This window comes from Channa argus, chromosome 20 (genome assembly GCF_033026475.1).
Source record: "Channa argus isolate prfri chromosome 20, Channa argus male v1.0, whole genome shotgun sequence".
Classification (NCBI taxonomy): domain Eukaryota; kingdom Metazoa; phylum Chordata; class Actinopteri; order Anabantiformes; family Channidae; genus Channa; species Channa argus.
Genome location: NC_090216.1, coordinates 11,884,756 through 11,902,467, shown reverse-complemented (window position 1 = coordinate 11,902,467; position 17,712 = coordinate 11,884,756). Strand labels below are relative to the sequence as shown.

The window sequence follows — 17,712 nt, the reverse complement described above, 5'->3', positions numbered from 1 at the left end:
TGGCAGGCTGTGTTGGCTGGGGATAGCTAGGGAGTGTCCGGTGGGCACGGAGAAGATAAGAAGCGAAACAGGTGATCAGTTGGTGCAGAAATGGAATCACTGTGGCTGACATTTTAAATGACTGCAACATAGTGTGAAATGTTTTTCAATTTGAAGCATATAGGGAGTGTTAGGTTGAACATCACATGGTCTTCCTTGAATACATGTCCACATGGTTAATCACACGTTCAGACATGCATCTAATTAAGAAATATTGTACATGTTGGGTAAGTGTGCCCACTTGTGATTCACTTTAAGTGGGCTAGAGCATTGCATGTGTGTGTGTGTGTGTGTATGTGTTTGTAAGGTTATCTAGCCAAATTGTGGACCAACCTGTTGGCCCCTAATCCTCGATTACCTCAGGAAGGGTCAAGTAGAAGATCACAGAGGAGCACTCTTGGACAAGGCAGATTAGGGCCTGAAGCCTGCTCACTGTTAAGATGCGCTGGTTGCTGATTTGCAGCTGGATCAGTTTAGCTGCACACAAATCTGGAGAATGGGCTGATGTGTAATTAACAGTTTTGCCCAAATCCTCAACTTTTACCTTGCTGCTGCTTGGCTTCAGATATTTTGATGAGTCATGAGTCGCTGTGCTCAAGCTAAGCACTCTGTGAATCTTTTTTATGAGCATGAATAGCCACTATTCAGGTGGATTTTGGAATGTTTTCTTTATAGGTATTCAGATATATACCAGGGGTTATATTTAGCACAGGTCCTCCTGGAGTCTGAAGGTTTAAAATTAGGAGGTGTCAGAATTCCAGTACAATTCTTAAGTTACTGTCAATAAATGTAAAAGGGCTGCTCTTAAAGGCATAGTGTGTTTGGAAGGATTCATTATGGCATGATTTGTGTGAGATAAGCTCCTTGGCAAAGTGTGTGGATTTGTCATGACATAGTACAAAAGTGTAAATCTTCGACATAGTATACGTGTACACATCTATATATCAAGATTTTTGAGTTTGTGCCGTCTGTGTGCACCAGTGCGTGTTTGTATGTCCATCTGCACATTAGTGTTTGTAGGATTTGTTGACAGGGAAGCATGCGGCATTTTATTTGCCCAAGGGCTGAAAAAACACACGAGGCTAGCAAGGGATCACTGTGATATAAGCCTGCTGAAAGCAACCTGGCGAGACAGAATGCAGCCCTGGGATTGTGACTAACTTAACATATTAACACACTGTGGAATATCGGAGCTGTGCAACTTGAGATTATTTACTTTTATAAATATTTATTTGTACTTATAAAGATGCATGATGTGTTCTCTTTTATTTTTATGTTTTTTTGTAATTTTTTACAGTTTTACTAGCAAGCACATCATACTTTCTACAGTAAATAGATATGTGAACAGATACTGTATGTGGTAGTGTGAGGTGATGTCAATCACATGACTCTGTCGTCCTCTATAACATCAACCTCTTCCACTTGCAGTTCTGAAAAGTCTAAATTAAATCCTTAACATCCATCGTTGAGCATCGTTGAATTAATATACTGTGTATAGCAAATCAGATTTATTGAAAAATGAATCTTATACAGACAGACAACTTGAACAAAATTATATCAGATATTTTATAGTTTGTTTAATTGTGTTTTTTGTTCATTTCATGTAGAGCAAAAATGTTTTATTTTTTCCTGGTTTATGTTCCTGGTTCTTTTATGAAAAGTACCAAATTATCTTTTTGCCTTATCTCTGCAGAATGTGCTAGTGAATTAGTGAGAAATAATTTGGATAATTATACTTGAGGATTCTGTGAAAAAAATAGAGCATTATAGTAAGTTTTTTTCAATGTTCCTATCTCATCTTCACAGTACTGCATTGAGAGTGTAAAGCTGACATAATCGCCCTAATACTGGTGGCATGGATGTCATTATGTCAAGAATTTTTCCAAAAGCAAAGCTTAAACTCCATTTAATCCTGCCACAAAAACTCCCGGAAAAAAATACGCTTTCGACGTAACCGACAGTAACATTGCGATCCATGCAGCCATGCCCACCACTTAAACTGTAAGATTCTGTCTGCAGCTGCCCTCCATTCAGTTTTCATCAAGTGGGTGGTAAACACTGATGAGGTCATTGCACTATAGCATCTGTAGGAACAAGTGCCCTCTATTTGTCACCTACTCTTATTCATATCAGATGAATGGATGGCTTATAGCAGTGTATCGTACATGTGGATGAAACTCAAAACTAAAAGAATAAGCTCCAAAGAAAATCTGATCTGCAAACACTTGAAATATAAGCTTGTTATACTCCTCGTGGCACATGAGGTATGCCAACATATATCACGTCTGCTAGGGGAATGTTCAGCTCCTGAAATAAAACAACACAGTGCAGTCAACGTGTTAAGTACTACAAGTGGACTATCTCTCAAACAGGAAGCGTAAAACATCACATAAAAGATGCTGTTACTGCTCAGTGGCAGACAAAGTAACGTTAAAGCTTCCTACTTTTGTGTGCAGTGATGTGTTAAAAAGAGGGAAAAAAAACCCACATAAACAACCAAGGCTTTTATTTTGTAATATTCATTTATTGTTCAATAAAAATAGATTTTTAAAAAAGTGACGTGATGTCTCCTTCATGACTTTGCCTGATGGATCTGCCAAAAGCTCCTTGTAAACACGGGGCTTTATTTTTTGACTGCAAGGGGAATTTAAACCTCTTCTTCCCCCTCAGACTCCTCAATATGATTTTACTGACCTTTGACCTCTGAAGTGACGACATCCCCACATTATCTTACTTTCACATTTAGGGCAAATACAGTACATTCATCCCCTGTTCTTGTTGGCCTATTTACACATTTAGTTTTGTTGTGGGGTTTGTTTTTGCAATTGGCCAGTGTAAAAACTTGTTGTAACAATTGTAACAATGGGAATAAAGAAAACATCTAAGCACTAACACAAGTTCAAGCCATCAGTAAAACCGATTACAATGTATTATAACATCAGTTTTGTCTTAAGACATCTTTATACAGTAGTTACACGTAAACACATATTTGAAGGCATAAGGAAACTAAACTTTGTAAACACTTTGAGAGACACCACAGTTAACGTCCACTGTGACCATTTGATATTATTATGTGAACCTGGAATGCTACAGTAACCGAGGCCAGGTCAACTGACTTCACCCTTTAAACTCTCCTCTTTTAGGACCTTTCTGGTGCTACATTTGCAAATGCTGCAGGTTTTTACAATACTATAATGTTGCTGGACCAGGCTCATATTTTAGAGCAGAAAAAAGTCATATGCTGAAAAACAGCTTATAGAAAAATAAATAAGTAAAGCACAGCAGGTTAAATGTTTAGCATGAGATGTCCAATGTAAACAATGCACAGACTGTTGTTTGTGTGGTGAGGCTGCACAAACTGGTCCCTGCAGTGTGAGAGAAACCAGTGCAGGTTCCCAAAAACAACTAAAAGGATGATTTAGTTGGATAAGAGAGCAGTGTGTCAGTGTATCAGCAATGATCATCCAACAATCTATGAAAATATACTGTAGTATTGACTTTTTATACTACAGCATACTTTGTAACAAATATTAAGTAGTACCTTTATTATAGTACTACTGCATGTAATAGTGTATTTTATATTGTGGCATTAATATATTGGATTTCTGTTTCACTGACATTAGTCTGATATAGTAAAAGTCTCAAATTGAAAATTACAACATTTAATGTATTGTTTGCAAGTGATGGGGGAGACTGGTGGCTCAGTGAGCATCAGGGTTGGGATGAAGGAGGCCACGGGATTTAATTCCACCCCACCAGGAGTAGCCCTGCCCAGCCACCTTGGTGCTGGTCCGGAGCCTGGAGAAAATGTAAGGGTTGTGGCGAAAAGGGCATCCGACTTAAAAACACATGCAAAATCAACGTGCATAACATTTTGCTGTGGCAACGCCTGAAAGTGACCAGCCGAAAAGTGTGTTGTTTTAGACTTTTAATAAATATAGTCTCAACCTTTAGATTGAGGTTAGAATACCAAGCTTGTCTTTGTTTCAATAATTTTTCTGCTTTCTGCATTACTGTACTTCACTGTCATTGTGTGAAATGAGGAAATTATCACATGGCGTTCTCCAAGGTTCTGCACTAGGCCCTCTTTATCGTTTTAATAGCAATGAATTTGCCAAAGTTGCGGCCAATCTCAAATTATCAGCTGCCTTTAGCATCTAACAGGGAATCAATTGAAGTTGTTCAATCCTTCAAGTATCTTGGTGTTTTAATTGATGACTGTCATTGCTTCTCTGGTATCTGCTACATTTTTACCACTAGGTGTGGTTTGAGATCTTCCCATTGTAAGCTTTATTCTTTGGCTGGATGGCTGCCTCTTGGTGTGCATAGGTCAACTCATTTGCTGCAGCCACCATGTTTATGGGTCCCTATAAATCACATTTTTGCTTTGTGATAAAATCTGAGATCTTATTGTTTTTCCCACTTTATTATAATGTAAAGTCACTAAATTTGGTTATGTCTGTTGCTCCTGTTATATGGAATGAAAATTCAAGGACAAAGAGGTCTCAGGTTGTAGAGAACATTTTTAAGTGTTCGTTGTTGTTTCCTAATTTGTTGAAACACAATTGTTTTAAGACCATTGAGTTAAGGTGAAAATGTGACTGTGTTTTAAAAGGTTTTGTAACCACGTTGTTGATGCTGCCATCTTGGCCAGGTCTCTCTTAAAAGTGAGAGAGGGAAACGCATTTGACTGGTCAAGTTAAGGAAAATGTAACTAGTTACCTCCTTTTACAAGTTTGCAGGCTCAAAAACTATCCAAAATGTACCATAGGCCACTTGACCCCCACCTTGTGACTCAGGGTGGTCTGTTGAGGCTCTCCCAGAAGTCACTGGAGCTAAAATATTTTTTGATGGTTAGGTCCTCTTAACAATTTAAGTCATCTATGTCACATCTGAATGCCTTTGAACCTGCTCTGGACTGATGTGCACCAAGTCTGATGCTTCTGGGAGCACAACTGAGCCAAACACAAAAAAACACTGAACTGGTTAACTGGTTGTACTCTGCACAATTCTGGATGATTTACATGCTTTTTTTTTTTAATAAATTAGAAAAACAGAAAGAGTAAAGTATTGCTTGTGTTTTCTCTGTTTCTATAAAGATCCACATTATCTGGCTTTTATTTTGTTTTATTTCGCAAAATGAAATGATCATATTAGTAAGCTACACTTTGACTGAGTCTACTGTACTGACTGAGGAGGATTTGTTGCTACAAAACGGAGAAAAAGAGCACCAGAGAGCCAGTGCCAGGTTCTATAAGATGCAGCTTCCACCCTCCTCCCCATTTTCTCTCACTCACTCTCTTTCAAGCTCCTTCTCCCTTGCTTGGCTGCTTTGCTACCAGACAGTACAGTGGCCAAGAGCAGTTGAGTGACAGGTTGACGGGCCAAATTGTCGGGCCGATTGCATCCCCAAGCGGAGACGCCAGCCCCCCTCTGTACTTCCTGCCCTCTGGGCTAGGTCCAGAGCCCACATCCTGGGAACATGGGGCTGGACGGCTGCAGCCTACAACTCTTTGGAAATGACACAATGAGAGAGTTCATAGGAAAAGCCGTGTCCACATGTGGCTGTGGAGATGATGATGCTGCCCTTGTTTTGGCAGCGTACATGGCCCGATGTGTTGGCATCAATCATGCCAGAAGCAACGCTTCATTTATCTCCCTCCACATCACATATTTTTCCCCAATGATTTCTGACAGCACAAAAAAACTGTTGTCTCTTTGTTCCATTTTGCTATTGTTCATTTGGTGTCCATATGAGGGTCTCTGATGCTGATAAAAAATTTCTTTTGTACAGGAGAATGCATTTCATGGAAACAGATTCTCAGAGTAGCATTTCTGATAACAGGAACATAGCATTTGATAACATCTTATAGCTGCAGTCTGGGATGGCAACACCGCAGTGACAGAGAAAATAGTGTAGAGTTTAGGACTTTGTACAAATGTTGTTACTCTTTGAATTCAATACACATTTACTGAAAGAAAGCATATGGCATTAACTCGTAAATGTTTTCTTTCCATTTCCACTGTCTTCTGTATGTATCACACTGTGGTAGCCCGGCTGTGTTTGAGTGCTAGTGGTGAATATTCTTTAATGCGTACGCACAGTTTGCCTCTCAGCCAGGGGTTTTGAAGCTCCAGGGGACAGAAGTCATCCTGAAGCCACTTTTCTCTGTTGTCCACAACCAGCACAAGGCCAAAGTGCTTTAATTGTTCAGGACTGTAGTAGACACACTGCTCCTGTTCACTGCTCCCCCCGCTGCTACCAACCATACGCTGAGAAACAATGTTCATTTCCTGTACCACCAGCTGGACCATCTCCCGTGCTGAAGTGCAAGGTGTCACACAAAGCTAAAGGACAAGCAGAAGAAATCATTCAGCTTTTTGATGCATGTCACAGACATAGTTTAAAAACAAATGACTTCACTTCATTAATACCTTAACACTGGTCTCCTTTGGCAGGCCTGTGTGATACTGTGGGTGCACTCTAAGTGTGGCATGACAGCCTTTCCTGAGTGCAGCAGGAGATGGTGAGGAGAGTCTCTGGGTGCCGCTGTCCTCCGATAGTGTACGCGCTGGTGGAAGCTGCGATAGGCAGTGCTCTGCAGAACAACAGCGGTCCACTGAGGAGGGTCTGTGCCACCTTCGCTGTAGTGAGGTTGAAGATGAAGGACAAGTAGTGTGATGGGAGTAAGGCTGGTGGTGGGCTGAGGTGGTGGAAGGGAACTCCAGGCTGCTGGTTCTCACACAGAATGCCTGTCTCTTCTCTGTGATGTGCAACAACTCGATCTGCCTGCTGGGCAGGATGAAGTCACTGTCAAACAGCTCAGGGCCTCCCCTATGCCTTTCTCCTCCACACCGAACTCCTCCCCCTATTACACACCTTTCACCTTCCCTTCCATGCTGTGGCTCTGAGGCCTGGAGGACATCTGGTGTAGAATCCCTTAGCACTCCCACTCCGTGTCCACCTCCACCGGAGCTGCTTCCATCATTACGTAGGAAGCCACGAGGGTCTTGGGGTGCAGAGGATGAGAGTGGTGAGGAGGGCAGCAGGTCCAACTCACGTGGGCTCTGAGCTCGACTGGAATCATAGTCACTGTCAGTGGTGAGGAAGACCTCAGAGGAGCCCTCCTCATCTGATAGTCCAGCAAAATCTGTACGATGACAGTTTGAGCAAAATATTAAGATGCACTGTAAACCTTAAGTTTATAACTATATCATATTAAAATGTGTACAATCTAACCTGAGTGCTTACGGCAAGGTTCGGGTGAAGGCATGGGGGAAGGCGTGAAGTCTGGCTGAGAGGAGGTGGAGGGAGGTTTGTCAGGCATCACTTCCTTAGAGAAGTCAATTATCCAGCTTATGGAGATGCCGCCTGTTGGCTGCTTGTAGCGGGCATACTGCAAGGCGTCCATAATCCACCTCACATCTCGCCACACCTCCTCCATTTGCTGTTGAACAGATGATGAGTTAAAAATAGTTAGTTTAAATATTGTAGTAGCTTTCACGAGTCCTTACAGGATGCCTGGTCCTACCTGCATATGTTCTTGAATTTGTTGGTGTTTCTTCTTGGCAGAAAGGAGCTCATCCTCAGAGAAGGCCTCCCTTAGTGCCTGCTGGGACATAAGGGACTCCAGCTCCAACAAAGCTGAAACTCTGCAGTACTGGCCAATGAAACTGGGGCAATAGGCAGTAAAGTGGACTGTGGGAGAGAGGAAATACAAAATATGCTGTGGCAGTGGATTTAGAAACATATATTCAGAAACAAAAACAGCTATAGCCAAATACTTGTTTTGTAAAATGCAGTATCTGTGTGATCGCAATAAATGTAATTTACTGACCCAGTTCAAAGATCTGCAGGGGCAGAGTGAGGAATCCAGAGCGGGGGGAGTAAGGATTATTTTGACCAGGGGCTGTGCACACTTCATCTGAAGGTGGCAAGAGGAGCAGGAAGGACACTTTCTCCCCAAACTCTAATACTTCCAGGCTGTAGATACGGAAGTCCTGTGCCTGTACATGCAATACACAGAGACAAGAAATCTCACATGAGCTTTGGACCCTGAGAAGCCCATTTAAGTTTGAGGAACCTTAAAGCATTTTAAGATTAGATTAGATTACTAGCTTGTTTATATTTCAAGATGTATTTTAAAATATTTCTACTTTTATTTGCAGGGTCTCTGGCTACACTCACACAACAGATCACATTTACAGGAAAACAACCATAGACTGCTAGGCCACCATGAAGTCGGAGAATCAAGCACACAAAATCCACATATTGGAATGAGAAGTGAGGAATATGGAAATTACATGCTTTGTGATAATTAGGGGTTATTGCATATCACTAATACACTGCTATGCTCTATTGTGGAACAGGTCAAGGGTAAAATTATCTTTTTAAAAATGGTTTCTATCATCCATCCCATCTGGATATCTAATGTTTCAGTTCTACCTACTGATGATAGTCTAATCTATTGATGCATATATATCTTTACGTTCCTATTCACGTAACCTCTCATCGTACATAGTAGAGGTATTAAGTCGATGGAACAGTGGGTGGCAAAAAGTTAAAGCTAAATAGACAAAGCTTGCCATTGTGCAGGAATTCAAACCATTTTCTTTTACAGAAATCATGTAGAATTAGTGGTCTAACCAGAACTGGCTCACTATGCACTGGAATCATTTTCACTACTTTGAGCTTTTGCTACTGCCTGTCTCTTGAACGTGGCTGGTTTCTACTGCTTCCATGGTATCAGTCAAAACTGTTTAACACGAAATACAAAAATGTATTGTAATTATAAAACCTATTAGGCTTATCGATGATGTCTCACAGTTTTACTTTTTCGTATGACTGTTGTCTAAAGCTGACCTGATTGCCAGGGACATTAATGTGGGCCATCAGGTCCTTGATGGCGCTACGCAGGTCCTGTAGGAGGTGGTGTGGAGCACTCTGTATATCGTGGTCCATTTCCAAAGACTCCTCCAGAGAGCTTAAAGCCTGTAGCCACTGCCATTCCTCTCTAAAAGAAGCACACATGAAATGTGAAAAATGCATCGTTTACATACTTTTCCTAGGTTAAGTGTCTGCTAAGAACAAGTTAATGACACAAATTGACTAAGCAACATGAATTGATCATTGTTCCCCACCTGGACACATTGCTGTTGTCCCGAATCTTGGTGTGACAGAGGACATTGGGGAGTTTCTGGGGCACTACAACTCTAATCTGCTCCACTGATGTACAAAGCTTCAAGTAGCCCAGATACAAGCCTGGAGACAGCAGCTTCCTGCTCCTTCTGTGATATGCCAGCTTCTCCTGAGAACAGCAGGTGCACAGAGACTACATGAGAACAGAATGTGGCTGTGCTGACCGGAGTTGATTGTGTGGCTGATTCTAATTTTGTCTCGATAAGCATCCTACTTTCATTTGAATTATATTGTTTTCATGTTTTCCTGTTGTTAGTCCCTGAGAGACTTCAGTCTAAAGTTGTTTCAACATGTTTAAAGTGGAAGTCAGCAATGCAAAATAGCTCATCAGCACATTTTTATATATTTCATCATACAATTTGTTCATAACTGGCCACAAAACAAATATTTCACTGAACTGTGGTTCAGCCAAAGAGAGTCTCCACTATTGTTTGGAACCACAAGGACAAATCAACTTACACTGGAGACAAAACAGCATTGCAACAATGGTATCAAGTTTACCCGGCTATGTATACAAGATCAACGCATTGCTGGATTCCAGATTGTGGTTGTTCTGAGCAAAACAGTGTTGGTTACAAAATAGAAAATAACAGCAATTAGCTAGATTATCATCATCATGTCCAACATGGTGAAATTCAAAATAACATTCTAATTGCCACTGTTACGATGAACAAGTTTAAAAGTTAGGATAATAAACATTGATTTTGGGTTGGTGAGGATCCAACATTTGACCAGACATCTGGAAAGATTATTTCATGAAAAGTCAGTTTAGCATGTGTTCTTACAAAGAAGGTGACAAATGGAACAGGAGAGTCATTACTGTTTATCTAAACAAAGACTGTCTACACAAGCAGTATTCCTAATTGAAAGCATGTTTCAATTTACAGTCCTATTGTTTCAACCACATAGCCTCATGCAACTGTCTCTCCATGAAAGAGAGTTTTAAACACTGACAGCAATTTCAATTAATAAATCTATTCCAGAGCTTTTAGGGGCAGTTGTTATTGACAAAGTACCCTACACTTTTGTCATATTGCTTGCATCTGGATAACAAAAATGCAAAGAATGAGCCTGATAGAAGCCGCAACCACTGCTGACAAACCCTCCTACCACCCCTAAGTGCTGTGGAAGAAGTCTGTCTCTAGAATAGCAAAAATAACCAATTTTCCAAAGTTGAACTAGTATCCAATTGTTTTTGTAGTACTCACATGGAGTGTGATGAGGAGCATGTCCAACGCAGTCGGCTCTTCAGGGGATGAGATGGACTTGCGCTGGAGCTGGAGTTTGCAAAGTTGCATCCAGCGCACCCCATCCAGGTTGTGACAGGCGTTCATATCCTTTAGTAGTACCAGCAGGGCGTTACCATGCTTGTCTTTGATTGGCTCAAAGTACACCTGACCAAGGTCCTGGGCTCCGAGCATTCCCTAAGAAAAGGTGCCAAATGTCAAATATTAACATTTTGCACTACTCCCCTGTGCTTTTTTTGTCTTGTTATAGTATCATGAATACTTTTCAGATGATGAGAACATGAGGTCATAGTGTAGTTACAACAGCTGCCACAATTCCACAATTTCCATTACAAGTCCATATTTATTACATATTTAGACACTTTGCATTGTACTACGTCCATTTCCAGAAAAGTTTTACCTTTCTCTAACATGCTATAAAAACTCAAATCTGTGATATACTGTGGTTATCTGGGTGAACGTTATCTCGGGGCTGAAACCTATCCCGGGGCAGCACAGAGTGATACACACACAGACAGACAACCATTCACCAACCTAACATGCATGGCTTTGGACGGTGGGAGGAAACCAAAGTACCTGGAGGAAACCCATGCAAGCATGGGGAATGCAACCTTCTAGCTGTGGGGCGACAGCAATAACCACCAACATACTGCGCCTCATCTACAGTACATATATTGTTATATACAGTGTACTGTTCAGGGACTTAGAGGAGACTTCAGTGTTTAAAAGGCCGGAAACCTCTGCTGAATGTTTCTGACTTTGAGCTAACAGGCGGCATTGCATTAAAAACTGGGTTGCTACCTGGATGAATAAAGCCACATGGGCTTGGGAGTACTTAAGAATACAATTCTTAATTAACACAGCATGCTCCTTCATCTAATAATGCGAGTTGCATTTCTGTTGCCAAGGAGGAAGCTATATATTAGTTCTGTGTAGACATGCCACTGAGTTTTCTGGGCCTGCGTTCATATCAGATGGACTGACAGACAGCAGAAACATGTTGTGCGGATGGACGAGGTGATCAGGGAAAGATGCAAAACAACAGTGTGTCTTTGTAGATACAGAAATGCGTGTGCTCGGCTGCCTGCCTGCAGTCCAGATCTGTCTCCTTTTGAAAATATATGTCAGCATCAAGTTCTTTTTTGTTGAATGATTAAAAAGTGTATTTTAAAGGAGAGGTGATGTCCTGTCTTTTTTGTGTGTGTTGAAGGCATAAATAAATGTAAAATTTTGTCAGATAAAAATACCCAAGGTAATAATAAACTTTTCTAGAAATTGAGTTTGTACTACCTGAAGATGGGAGACAGCCTGCAGCATCTTAAGACGTGTCTGCAGGGTACAGGAACAGGATGTCTGAGATGGACTAAGACACTGCTGCAGCCAGTGAATCTCCTCCCATAGATAGGATAACTGGTGAAAAGACAACAAAACCACAAATGTATTAATTAGCATAATGTTATTAAACAAAATCACGTTTCATTTAACCAGGATTTATTTTCATGTGACTTGATTGAGACTCTTTCTTTCTTTTCCTTTCAGCCTTTCTACCTTAGTAAACCAGAGAAAGTCTTGCATGAGAGAGCTGGAGTAGGAATCTTCAACCTCCACAATAGGAATCTGGTCCTCTGGAGTCACTAACACATTGTCGTCTCTGTAGAATATGGATGTCAGATAGAGGCCTCTGGAAAGACCGAAATAATTAATTGTGTTAGAGTAGATACACTACATATTATAATAAATTCGAGTAAATAGTAACATGACAAGTGGTCCTAAAAGCTAGTTTCTGGCATGGAAGTCAGGACACACTCATAAAAAAATGTCAATGTCAGTTGTATCTTTGATAATCCATCAATATAAAGCTAAAACATCAACACACAACAATACAAGAATTAATACTTTGTACCTTTTCAAGTTTTTAACAAATTTGCTGGTGGGTTGGAAGAGGTGGCGCAGGCTTTTAGACACTGAGTGCTTCCTACCCTGTGCTGGAGCTTTGCACTGTTCTGTGTAGACAAGATAGAAAAGACAAAAGTCTGTATTTTTTTCCATAGCAACAAAACAACTCGGAAGTCGGAAGACTTCTTTTTGTTTGCTAAAGATTTAGAGATGCTTATAGCAGGGTACTTGTGACAAGCTGTTGCCTAATTTTCTAGTTAACACCACAAAAAGCTTCTGATGTAAGTGGAACTGTATCTCTTGTAGTTACAGGCTGACTGTACCTTACATGTCAAACAACATAGTTGGAGTGGAACATTTCATGTGCTCCAGTGGCACCACACCATTTGGACATTTGCACCACACCATCACACTTGCTGCCAACAGTAAACTATGGGCCTTAAAGGAACCACTAGCTCTTAAGTCCCAGGGGGACACTAACTGTGTGCATGTGTGTGTATGTGTGTATATGTTTACCTGTGCATTCTATAGATACTGGATCATGGCGTATCTTGAGCTGCAGCCATATGAGTACAGCCAAGAAGCTGTAGTAATATGTGTGTGTCTGTATGTGTCTTAACCCTTGGCCACTTGCTGACAGGGAGGTCAGTTAAGTCTGTGGGGACATGTTTATTTTAGTGGGCTTAGAAGGGGTTGGAGGGGAGAGAATGTAGTGTGTGTGTGTATATATATGTATGCATGTATTTGTGTGGGCGCCTGTTAGTGAGATAACGTACCTCCCAACTCATTAGAAACCCTGAGTCCCAGATTCCCTCCCCTCCCAGGTGATCTTACTTCAGCTCCAGGCCACTTAAAGTCAATAAGTCTTTCCATTCAGGACCCGAAAAGAGCTAATTTTCTCTTCAGGTAGACGCAGTGAGGTGGAGTAGCAAGAAAAAACAGCACCCCTCGACCTCTCTCACCTCCCTAAATTTCTCTCCACTTGCGAGTCTGTTTAGCTCCAGTCCTCTTGGCCTCAGTCCCTGTTTGACACTGAGTAAGACAGACAAGTAGGGCAGACTGCTGGGGTGCCTGTGTTAGTCAAGGCCCCTTTCACAGTTTAATTAATAGTGTTTGGACAAGAGAGAGAAGGTGGCGTGGCCTATAAGCTGGCCTGCGATGGGGGTACGTATGTGGACATGTGGGAGAAGGAGTTGTAAAAGCAGGCAAGTACTTGAATATTTGTGTCTGTTCATGTACATGTGTATCCATGTCTGTGGCTGTCGATCTTTTCAGGTTGTATATGTATGGACAGTAGTCAGGACGACGGGCAGGCTGAGGGGGGTGGCAGCAGTAGTCAGTGTTAATTTATGCCCTCTCCTGACTCCTGCCTTGGACTTGTCTCTTACAGGAATAACAAACATGACCCCGGGACACACCACCCTGGCTACTGTGCCTGAACTCTCAAGCTCAAGTCTGAAGAACCAAAAGCCACTCAATACTGACTATTATATTGCATCTAGCCCTATTGCAAATATGGTCTGACCACAGTGAACAATACTAAGCGAATGAGTGTGTTTGGGCATTTGGGTGAAAGAAAAAAACACTACTTACTCAATGCTAAAAGCAGTTTGCTGTCATGTAAAAGAGTCAGTGTGGACAGGTTTTGACACTTATGGGCCAGCTTACAGCCAGCAGTGTTTGGGGATATAAACAGCTTGAGTGTGTGAGAAGTTGATCTGCATTTTGTCACAGAGAGAGAAGTATTCAGCAGGCGTAGGGCTGAGTCATGGAAAGACGCATAAGGGTGTGTGTGTGTGCGTGTTGGAGTTGAAGCTGAGCAGAGGGTATTATTTTTGAGTGCCATGCTGTCTTAGGATCTGTGGCTCCCAAAGTACTTGTCGTGCCTCAGATCGTAAAGTGTCTGTCAAGGTGAAATGAAACACAGCAATTGGTGAGCTGTGTTCCACCTGCGACTTAAACATTGCTCCTATTTGTTTTTTTTTACACTTATTGACAAGAATATTTCTGAAATATGAACTACGCTGTGGCCTATTCAGGCACGTTTATTTAAAATGTAACTGGCATAGTAAAAAACAAAAGATGCTCAGATATAACACCTCAGTGTGCAGTTCACTTCAACTTTTGCACTTTATTTCATCTACCTGATGCCAGTGCTGAAAACGGAACTGTCAACGGTAGGATCTAGTGTATTAGTATTTGTAGTCATATAGTATGTCGCAGTGATTTAACTGCTTGCACTTCCGTACTTAACCTCAATGGCAGTTGGAAACATATGATATATAATGGTAGATTTAACCTCAATGAGTTAATGGAGTCACTATTTTTAGATTTGGGGGTTTGGGCATGGTCACCAGGTCAACAAGGGTTCATATTCCTTTTTATTAAGATGACTGTTGAAAAGATCGAACAATTGCTGATACCATGACAGACACAGTTGAGGTGAGCTTCTTTGATCTGTCCAAGTAGCTGGTCTAGTGCCTCCTTCTGGCCACTCTGACGTGGAGCGCGGCCATCGATATCTCTCCAACCTGCAGACAGGGTAAAGAGAAAAAATATTAGAAAACTGACCATGAAATGTTCTACATTCATCAAGCTGCATAGTGCTAATGTAAGATCTCAAGGCAAGCATTACTGTACATTAATCATTGAGTAGCAAAAATGACAAAATAAAGATTTGCAGAGTCTGTAAAGATGTTATGTCATGTTGAGCATGCAAGTAGTGTCTTCTAAACGTTCTCACTAAATAATTTAGTTCAAGCATTCCTGGACATTCGAGTTATCCCCTTAATGAATTGTAACAACATTTGTGAACCCTTTAATATTTCCTGTAGCCCCATTGTCCGGTCAGAATTTGTAATTAATAGAAATTAGAATATTTTGTCATGCTAACATGATAAGCTAAGAACGAACAACAACAATGCTAAACATCATAATCTCAACATTGTCACTATGAGCAAGTTAACAGGCTAACCTACTGTACATACAATCTTGAAAAGCTGCCAGCAATACTGCCTCTTAACATACTGTTTTTGAAGAGGATTGCGCTCAGCGTGAATAATTTGCATATATCAACACTGATTATTTTCAAATAACTGAACCTGCATCTATGGACCAATAGCCTTGGGTAAGTAAAAACATACTTGAACATTAATGGAAAATGTGCTCATCTGAAACATAGGTCAGAATCTCACTACACGACAGGAGGATCTTGTGCGCTATTTAAGTCATAAAAGGCAGAAAACATAGGTAACATATTTTCTTTTAAAAGTTATTTGCATGTGAGTAGAAAAAAGTAAGAATCCATATTATATATGGCTGATTTGATATTTTACTTTACATTATATTTTTAAGTGCTGACATATATCAGTGGGACTGGGAAGGGGATCCCTAAATTTCTTGGACTGGCCCTGGTTCTGAGGAGCGTGAATGTGATGTGTGAGACAGCCTTTTTCTCAAACAGGTCTTAGTGTGTATATTATAGGAAACAGCACCCACCCCAGTGTGAGAAAGCTGTGGTTGGCTGACAGACAGACCCACTGAGCAACACAGAACCTGGCTCCTCTGTACATATTTAGGCTGAGATGTCAGTATGTACAAACACAAGACACACACGCACACCCAAACACACAGACACAAACACACACACTCTGACACACATGGTGTAATTAGTTTAGTGACGGAGAGAAAAAGGCGCTGAATGTACAATTACTTGACATCTGACTCTTTCTTTGTCTTTCCCATAGATGAGCAGATCTACAGAAAGCAATCCTCTAGCACCTTCTCCCTTCTATGTTAGTAAGCCAGCATCCTTGCTTGCTCACTGGAAGATGGGTCAGCGATAACATGCCCCCCTACCACCATCACCCGCCACCATCTCACCAGCACTCTCACCCACAACTCCCTCTCCTGGTGCCCCCCAGAGTGCGCGTGGGGCTGAAACACGGTCAGCTCTATTCCCGGAAAGGTGCCTGTCCCAACAGGACAAGTGGGCCCTTTAATGGGCGTCCACGGCCCGGTATAAGGCCCCCACTGTTGGTGCTGCACCGCGTGCTACAGCACAGACATGCAAATATTTCCAGTGGTAGGCCCAAATGGAAAACACAAACACGCAACATCGAAATTAGCTCTGAGAGACTGAGGGAGGTGGATAGTAGAAAAAGAGGAGGGAAAGCCCAGTTTCTTAAAATGAAGACACACAGTTGCTGAAAAACATGGTGCGCTGATGCAGACAACCATGTCCATGTGTTCCCCAGATGTGCCAGGAGTGTGCCAACATGGCCACAATCATACTACCTATGTTTACATTTTTACATTTGATGTGTACCAACTGTGCAGGCTGCACACCACCATGAAATTATCTCATAACCTAAATTCACTGGATTAATTAGTTCACATTAATTAAATGATTTCACATAAAAACTAGATATACAAAAGTGAGCAAGTCTTTAAGTTGTTAGGTAGACAGATTAAGTGAGAAGAGAGAAAGCGGGTCAAAGCTGCTGTAGGAGTCAACACCTCAGCTGTTGTTGCACATGACTTCCCGGTTAACTTCTTGGCTGAACCCAGCCAGTTTCTTCTGACAGCCAGCCCTAAGCACCATTCTGAGGCTATGGTTACACTAAGTGACGTCCGCAGAAGGGGTACCCAAACCCACCCAGCTTGCTGGCTGAAAAGGGTCCGGTTGCCTACCCTTCTAATGATGTCAAACTAAAGTAAGAATGACGTTGAAATAATCAAATGAACTGAGTAGATCGATGCCCTTTATGTGTGGGAAAGCTATTAGAGATTGTATCATTACAAGAAGACAAATACACATGTATTTTCTAGTTGAATCCTCTGTAGAAACCTTGAGGGGCACTTAAAGTTTTGCTATTTGTACATTTTAGGCACACACATAAATATTTGCAGAGACACAATGGCTACTCACTGGAAGGTGATGCACAAACAGGGGTTGAAACCATTGGAGGTCCCCAGCCCTTCATGTTGTAGGCTGACACATGGACATAGTAATAGGTCCCCTGAAATGAGATCACACATGACAGTAAAGATAAATGTGGCTGGACACAGACTAAGACTAATAAAGAAAAGTTCATCTCTGAATGTACATGTGTAAAATAATATATGTATATGGTTGAGAGCATCTGTTGGACTCTTGCTAGGTCCCTGTATCTTCATTCTGGTGTTTTTGAAGGGTCTGTCTAGAGGCTCTGTCTGTCTCCGTGCCCAGTGTGCAGACAGCAGGCCTGTGTCGCTCCTTTCTCAACCAGATCAATCAAACCAGTCACCAACGCTTCCTGACCTCGCCTTGACCCTTGTCGTGTGACAGGA

At 41.5% G+C, this 17,712-nt stretch overlaps 1 protein-coding gene across 6 annotated transcripts in view; it reads right to left on the bottom strand.

The window, feature by feature from the left end:
* Positions 1 to 3,217: 3,217 nt before the first annotated feature.
* ankfn1b (ankyrin repeat and fibronectin type III domain containing 1b) overlaps positions 3,218 to 17,712 on the bottom strand; it is a 125,919-nt gene continuing 111,424 nt past the window's right edge. For 5 of the 6 annotated variants that reach the window (XM_067488568.1, XM_067488569.1, XM_067488564.1 and 2 more), the window contains 13 exons: positions 17,312 to 17,402; positions 14,805 to 14,912; positions 12,389 to 12,488; positions 12,034 to 12,166; positions 11,776 to 11,895; positions 10,447 to 10,662; positions 9,181 to 9,347; positions 8,903 to 9,053; positions 7,878 to 8,046; positions 7,572 to 7,738; positions 7,280 to 7,487; positions 6,475 to 7,190; positions 3,218 to 6,387 (listed from right to left, as the gene is read on the bottom strand). In XM_067488568.1, the coding sequence (XP_067344669.1) occupies positions 6,079 to 6,387; positions 6,475 to 7,190; positions 7,280 to 7,487; positions 7,572 to 7,738; positions 7,878 to 8,046; positions 8,903 to 9,053; positions 9,181 to 9,347; positions 10,447 to 10,662; positions 11,776 to 11,895; positions 12,034 to 12,166; positions 12,389 to 12,488; positions 14,805 to 14,912; positions 17,312 to 17,402 (2,655 nt within the window). In that variant the 3' untranslated portion in view covers positions 3,218 to 6,078. The remainder of the gene's footprint in view (positions 6,388 to 6,474; positions 7,191 to 7,279; positions 7,488 to 7,571; positions 7,739 to 7,877; positions 8,047 to 8,902; positions 9,054 to 9,180; positions 9,348 to 10,446; positions 10,663 to 11,775; positions 11,896 to 12,033; positions 12,167 to 12,388; positions 12,489 to 14,804; positions 14,913 to 17,311; positions 17,403 to 17,712) is intronic. The other variant, XM_067488566.1, reaches the window with a different exon arrangement.